This window comes from Dipteris shenzhenensis, chromosome 27 (assembly GCF_047967505.1).
Source record: "Dipteris shenzhenensis isolate YYH24624 ecotype China chromosome 27, Dip_SZ_1.0, whole genome shotgun sequence".
Taxonomy (NCBI): Eukaryota; Viridiplantae; Streptophyta; class Polypodiopsida; order Gleicheniales; family Dipteridaceae; genus Dipteris; species Dipteris shenzhenensis.
This window is the reverse complement of record NC_141622.1, coordinates 28529665-28537500: the sequence shown is the minus strand read 5'-3', so window position 1 is coordinate 28537500 and position 7836 is coordinate 28529665. Positions and strand designations below refer to the sequence as shown.

At 46.5% G+C, this 7836-nt stretch overlaps 1 protein-coding gene across 1 annotated transcript; it reads left to right on the top strand.

The window, feature by feature from the left end:
* The first annotated feature begins 2620 nt into the window (after positions 1-2620).
* LOC147884123 (kinesin-like protein KIN-8A) lies at positions 2621-7319 on the top strand. Its single transcript, XM_087398483.1, has 9 exons — positions 2621-3978; positions 4128-4404; positions 4537-4587; positions 5125-5217; positions 5316-5555; positions 5680-5802; positions 5974-6226; positions 6335-6552; positions 6749-7319. Exons 1-9 carry the CDS (start codon positions 3164-3166, stop codon positions 6782-6784), a joined length of 2106 nt encoding a protein of 701 aa, XP_087254609.1. The 5' UTR covers positions 2621-3163; the 3' UTR covers positions 6785-7319.
* The last annotated feature ends 517 nt before the right edge of the window (positions 7320-7836 follow it).

Here is a 7836-nt window from a genome sequence, read left to right as displayed (position 1 = left end):
AGAGAGAGAGAGAGAGAGAGAGACTTTTTCCCCTGCCAAAGCCTTCATGAGGGGATAGAATTCATGGAGCTTGACCTTCAAATCATGAGATATCCCACCCCAACGTTCCAATGTTGGAACACTGGGATAGTCGTGAAACTTGAGGATTCCAGGCTTGACCTGCAATGCTAGCTTTGGAATGCTCAATCAACACTGGCCATGCATGGGGGATTGATGTGCTAGTACAATGGCCCAGTGAGTGCCACTAGCAAGCATGGGGAGCCCCTCTAAGTTAATAGAATTGCATTAAAGTGCAATCCAACTCTCTCAAGCCTTGCAAGTCTAGAATTCCATCTCCATAGAAAGAGTTTGAGGAGTGTCAAGAGTGCAAGCATGTGGACGATGGTACCCTTGAGGATTGTCACAAGTGCTTGAGGTTGGGTTCAGACTAGGCACATGTCGGGGACTTGCAAAAGGGGCGTTCACTGATGTGGCCCAAAATCATTAGACCACGGAATTGTTCTGCAGAAGTGTAGGTTCTCTGCCCCCCCCCCCCTCCTTGCCCCTCCCCTTTGCCCAAGCATCAGTCAAGAGGAGCAGAACTAATTGCAGGCTTTGGTGGATTGTAGGGTCCCACAACAACGGCGAAAAATCCAAATTCGCAAGGAGCTACTTGCGTCTGTGTCTGTATTGTGTGACACCACACACTAGCAATAGACCTCCATCCAAGGTCCTTTGCCACCGCCCCCATCTGAATGCACCTTGAGGTTGCATGTGATGCAAATCGTGGTATCCTTGAGCGGAGTGGGTTAAAGATCTTTCCCGCTCAAGGCCAAGTGAGCAAAAATGCAATATTACGCTATTGCCTGCAACATTTCCATGACTTGCTTGCAAAAATGCTATGCTACATTGTGGCATTGTAGGACCCCACTAGAGACGTGAAATAGGAGTCTCTAGCTAGGCATTTTAGGGCTACCTACCTTTGTACCTATGATAAACTTTTTGGACAACGTGCAGTCAACGAGAATGTTCTCCACCTACACATTTGCAAGTCCCAGTAACCTCCTTCTAGGCAGTGGTGGGTAGTCAATGGGAACGTTTTGCCTCGTCGATGCCAATGTATGCTTCGGCCTGCTTGGCATTGAGAGAGTAGTTAGGCCATCCCCTTGGTTCTCAAATATATGATGTCGCAACCTTCTGACTCTAGCATTAAACACAACAGACATAGGAACTACTTCCCTTCTTCCCTCCAACTATCGCCCCTTCTTCAGAGAAGAGGGTAACCATAAATTCGAGCCTTTAATGTTGTACTTTTTCGCACAATTAAAGGTCCAAAACAAGCAGATACCAATATTACTCTCCAAATATGGAGAACGCCAATGGCTTCTATCTCCACCACAATATTCAAAGAAAGAAATATTGTGTGACTGCACTCACCCAAAAGCAGTTACGTCATAGCTTTCCAATGTGCCAAAACAACCGGCATGTGTGACTGCTCTCTTAGGGTCAGTGCACACGAGATACAGTATGCTGGTGCGACTTTCAGGCTCCAAATGACATATTCCACGCCTTTAATGGTCTGACTAAGCTCACTGGAGAGTTTGATGATCTGCAGGGAGAGTTGCAGAGTGCTCGTAGATCTTTAGATGGAGAGAGAGCAGGTTGCTAGCTACCGATGCATTTAAGCCAAAGCTTAGAACCACACGGCGGCGAAAGCATATTGGTGGGAGGAGTAATGGCGCACCAATGCTCGAATTCGCACGTGCCAGAATGGGGGTGCTAATGGGAGCATCAGTGGCGCTCCAAGTGAGCTAAGAGCGCATTCTCGCGTCAGCAGGAATACCCAAAACTGCCCGAAATCTTCAAAGTCCACCTTGTTCTCACCGAAATCGCCACGCCACAAGGTAGTAGTGCACCACCCTGTTCGAGACAGGTTTTTTTGCACTCTCCCCGGGCATTTCGGCGCTACCTTCTATCCTTCGCTATTAGAATCGTCAGGTGAGTGAGCATTTAGCCTTAAACCCGGTGGTGCATTCATGGGAACATCTCCCGGCCACTGCCATAGAAAACCTTTGCGTGGGCATTTTTGCTGGGCTGGCGGAAGGCAAGAATGCGCTCTAAGGCAGGGTTCAGACTAGGCCGGCGGAAGACGTCCAAAAGGAATGTTGAAGGGGTGTTGTCCCACGTTGACTAATCAAAGTCGCGGGCCCGGATGCTCAAAGGGAAAAAAGTTGTCCGATGTAAGAAGGCCGCCCAAGCAAAGGACTTTTGAAAATGTTGAACTGCGAATGAATTTTATTGGGTATGGAACGTGGGTAGCGGGGTCTACACGCATCTCATCATCCACCAAGTCAATCAACTATCGTTGAAATTAAATGCTCAATTGTATTTTATGTCTTTTCTGCCAGGTGGTGTGAACCACCACACAGGCGGTCAAGTCTGAACCGGGCCTAAGCGAGGCACGAGTGACGCAGTTGTGGAGTAGTGTGGAGAGGGACTAAGTAAACTCTCGAGGCTCCAAAGCAAGAATTGGTGGCTTCGTGAGCACAGGACAGGGCCGTAAAGCGAAAGTGAGGATTAAAGGAAAAGAGCCGTTGGAATGTTTGAATTCAAATTTGAAGCAACTGCTTTTGCCAGAAGAACGGCAACTCATTCTCTCCCTCTCTTTCTCTGTCTCTCTCGCCATCGCCAGTCTCGGCGATCTCATAGCGAATCGTACCTCCGCATCGTCCTCTTCACATCATCCTCTTCACCCCATCAATTTCTTCTCTTCCAGATCTTCCCAGTGATCTCCCATCCACTTTTATCTTACCAGCTTGCGAAAATCGAATCGCTCCAGAACCATACACACTTACAGAGCCACACAGACACACAGAAAGCGAGGAGAGGATATCCGCATGGTCCTTCCAAGAACAATCACGCATTCCGCTTTTTTCCGTTGGCCACGACCTCGATTTCATGCAGATATTTGCATCACGTGGTTTGCCGAGACGAATTTCCTCCGGGTTGAGCATCGACCTTCAGCCAGGCTGCTTCTGGTCGAGAGATCCCTAGCGGTGCCACAGACGCTTTCTCATCGACAAATTTGCTTCGGCACGGCCACGATTGCAGGAGAGGGAAATTTTCGAATGAATCAGGTGCAGGACTTGCCTTGTGCCTGATCGCGAGGACCTTCTGTCTGCAAATGGGAGTGCCTACTCGCTCTAAGTCCATCGGCGTCTTTAGCGGAGGCAGTGAAGCTCAAATTGCAGCGACCGATGGTATCGGCCCGCAGAATCAGCCTAGGCCCTCCCAGATTTCGTCCTCGTCTCACCTGGCAAACCTCAGGTCCATTTCCAGAGGGAAACTCATGACCCCATCATCGGAACGGCGAGGAAAACAAGTAGGGGAGATGAAGAATTTGCCTCCCGATCTGGGTCTGCCTCGCACCGAATGGAAGCGAGCAGTTACACATGGTAGTGTCGATCTTTTGACCCCTCGGATCCCTGATTGCCGTCCTTCGCAGAGACGTAAGACTCTGGCTGGCCCTCCCCGGAGGCCCTTCGCTGCCATTGAAGAAGAAACAAGCTTTGAAGTCCAGACTCCCCTCAGTGGTGTAGAACAGATCCTTAGTCCGCAGATCTTAGGAGGCTTGGAGTACAAAACGAGTGCTAATGGTGCCAAGAGACCATACAGGCCTCGAAACAGCCTTGACAACGCCGACGTCTCCCGCTGCAGGCCGCCCCTGAAAAGGACCCTAGAGACAACGTGGGAGGATGACAAGGGAGAAGGTCAGGCCGACCGAATCAGCGTCTTTGTGAGGCTCAGGCCGATGTCCAACAAAGAGAAAGATGCAGGGGCACGGTGTTGTGTGAGGGCAGCAAACAAAAAGGAGATATACTTGACTGAAATGGCACTGGACTCAGATTATCTGAGGTTGAAGCGATTGAAGGGGCGCTACTTTGCGTTTGATGCTGCTTTTTCGGACGACACAGGACAGGAAGAAGTATATCGAGCTAGGTGAGGGCCTTTGCAGCTTCTCTCTTGTTTCTCCCTGTGATCACATCACTCGAGCTTATTAGATCTCTCCTAATTAAACATGCGATGGATGTACTATGGCTTGGATTGTGTGTTATAGACATCCTTACACCCTGTCCATATATTTGCAGTACAGCGCACCTTGTGGAGGGCGTGCTAGAAGGCAGAAATTCATCTGTTTTCTGCTATGGAGCGACTGGAGCAGGTAAGACCTACACCATGCTTGGAACAGTCCACAGCCCAGGAGTGATGGTTCTTGCTCTCAAAGACTTATTTTCGAAGCTTAAGCAACGAAGCAGAGAGGGTGAACATGTGGTGCGCCTTTCCTACTTAGAAGTTTACAACGAGACCGTGAGAGACTTGCTCTCACCTGGCAGAGCACTGGTACTGCGAGAAGACGCCAAACAGGTAAATCGTCAACCGCTTTGCCACTGTAGCAAACTTGCCCGCCATCTTCTCTGAATTTTAGTTCAAATTTCGAATTTATCAGTACATAAACGGAGTCTGATTTATCTAAGATGGCAAGTCATCATTTTCCAGGGCATTGTAGCTGCTGGACTCACTCAATACGAAGCATTTTCAGCAGATGAGGTAAGGAAAAGCCTCTGTTGTGTTTGCTTTAGTGGTAAAGCTTCTTGGGCTGCTGTATTTCTTCTAAAAACTGAAGGTCCTAATGTATGCAAGAGAGAGAACAAGAATTGAATAACAGGCTCTATGAGACAGCCAGACACCAAAACAATGAAGTATTTGCTTGCTGCCGTTGTGTTATGTGTTATGCTCTAAACCTTCCGAAGAGTTTTCTGTGCTTCGATATCTCCATGAGGGGTTTCTTTGTGCAGTCTTGATGAAGAGGAGAATTGTGCTCAAAGCTGTGATTTTTTCTTTATAGATCTAACTACTGGAGGGCAGAGATGTCAATAAAAAATACAGAAACAAACCTTGACAGGAAGAAAGAGGCTTAAAGCAAAGCAAAAGGTTTGAGGAAATAAGAGAGCTAGTTAAAAAAATAAAGAACAAAACGTTGACAGGGAGAGGATACAAGTGACTTTTAAAGGCCAAATAGAGGAGGAAGGGCTCTATATTGCTGATTCTACAATAACATGTAAACGGGATGCAATCTGTGTGAAGGTGATGGCGTTGCTTCAGCAGGGTAATCAAAACAGGACAACTGAGCCAACTCGTCTGAATGAGACATCCTCAAGATCTCATGCCATTTTACAGGTATGCTAACTTCGCAGGCTAACACCTTTCTTGGATCTCTAACAAACAGTGATTTTTCTGACTTTTGCCCATCCATGACACCCATCACATTTGGGCAGGTTGTGGTAGAGTACAAAGCCCATGTAGGCCCCTGTTCTGTCAATCGTGTTGGAAAGCTCTCTCTCATCGATTTGGCGGGTTCAGAAAGGGCATTAGCAACAGACCAACGCACTCTCAGGTCCTTGGAAGGTGCCAACATTAACCGTTCACTGCTGGCACTGAGCAGCTGCATCAATGCTCTTGTAGAGGGCAAGAAGCATATACCCTTTAGAAACTCCAAGCTCACTCAGCTTCTTAAGGTCAAATCTCTTGTCTCCGGACATATTTGCTTGCTTGAGCTAAGGAAGTATCGTGTACTGGTGTTGCAATTATGGCATGAACTTGATTTCTGTCCTTCCTTTTCTGACTGAGCTCTTTTTGCAGGATTCATTAGGCGGTGCTTGTCACACGGCTATGATTGCAAACATCAGTCCAAGCAACCTGTCGTTTGGAGAAACTCAGAACACACTGTATTGGGCTGATCGTGCCAAAGAGATCCGAACAAAGGTTGGCAGTATTAATTTGATAACCCTTTGAGTTCTGTGCTCCTTCGAGGAATACATAGGTGGATCATCGTGTCCGGATAGAGACTATAAGTTGGTTATTCGTTTAAGGTTTAAGTTTGGAGTGAACTCCAGTTGCCAAAACAATTCAGCAAACTCTCCGGTACTTTGCTAGGAGTGCGTGACGAATGAGGAGCTTCAGGTTCCCCGGTCGGATGCGGAGCAGCTCAAGCTTTTGCTGGAGGTACAAAAAGAAAACCAGCATCTTCGGATGCAGGTCGCTCAATTGCAACAGAAGCTACTGACCCTCGAAAACAACACTCTAGCTCTATCTCCGGCTGTGCAAGGCTCGCTAGTGGTTTTTCCTTCGGCGACGCCATTGCCTCAATCAGTTCACTGTAGGCAGAAAGAAAATAATCCGGCTCCAGGTACCGCTGATCCCTTTCAAATGCCTTGGTACAGAGACCCATGGCTGCAAGGCAGAACAGACCCAATGCTGATGACTACGCCACTGACTTTAGCTCCTTCGATTTCAGACTCAGAGCAAGAGCAAGAAGGCAGGATAGAGAAGACCGTGATGAAAACCCCAATTCGTTCTCGGAATCCTCTTCCCAAGTACCACACATCGTCAAAGGAATACTCTTGTCGAAAACGGACCTTTTGGGATATCACAAACGCAAATAGCCCCTCTGCTGGAACTCGCCGCAATACAAGAAGCCACACTGCAGCTGAGACCCCTTCTTTGCTCTTACAGGTAAGCTCTCTCTCTCTCTCTCTCTCTCTCTCTCTCGCTCTCCATGTTGCGTGTGATGTTGCAGTCTGTGCTTAATCTTGCTCTCACTGTTTCTATTCAAAAGAATATGGACTTGCTTTGACTCTGTCTTCCAAAAGAAACTTGAACTTTTGAATGGTTTCTTCGTGTTTTTAATGCTGGAACTTATCTGCACCAGCCTGGTTTCTTGCGTCGGCGCACATCTTTCCACTGAACCATCAGTTGTGAAGCTGAAGGTACTTTTGACTTGCAAATGCGATCAAAGTATGGGAACAGGAAGATGATTGTAAGCTCTAAAAGGGTTAACGTGAAACATAAGAAGATCCGGCATCGCTATAGGGAAAATCGATCACCAGTAAGACTCTATGCATAGGAAATAAGTCGCCTTTCAAATTACATTTCTACAATTACTACAGTGTACAAAGACATACTATGGGGAAGAGAACTCTTCATTGCCTCAATTATGTTTTGAGATGCTCTACCTCGAAAAGAACCCTTTCAGGTATTACAGAGAGTAAAATGCTTCATAAATCTGTGTGGCTCTCATGTCTGGGACAAGCCTATCCCATTAATCGTCAGCGTGGTATATTTGTAAACGTTGTCTTCACCGTCATGTCCTCACAATTCTCAGACTTGGATATCGTTGTATCTTCTTCATGCTTTGTTAACAGAAAAATTAATGAAGCTTGAGAGTTATCCACCACTTTCATTGAAGAAAGCACAGTGCATTTGTAAGCATTCTCAATTCACACATCGTGTCTTGACAGTTCTTTGAAAATTCGTTTGTGTGTTGGCAATGAAAATGGGACATAAATGAAGCTTGAAACTTTCTTATCGTTAAGTAACCAAAAAAACAGAGACTCCAAAGGTTTCTCAAGGACAAACTCAAAAGACAGATCCACAACAGAACTTGGCGTGCTCAACAAGGATGTTCTCTAGGCACAGTTTGCCTTTCAGATGTGTGTTGGGAAAACTGAAGCTGTGTGTATGCTTGTGTTAAAGGTTGAATTTTGCAGGCATTGCAATGGGTTAGTGTGAATGTAAGCACCCCCATATAGGACAGTGGAGTGTGCTATGGGAAATGTTTGCTTGGCCTTAAGGTCATCCTGAAAAACTGGAGTTCTATGTCAATATTTGTGTATTTGAGGTAAAACTCTATTGAATGCCATAGCCAATTTTAGTTAGTTGCTTATTGGTCATCCTGTTCCATAGCAATGAGTTACCACTCTATTGAATTTTAGTTAGTTGCTTATTAGTTAATTGAAA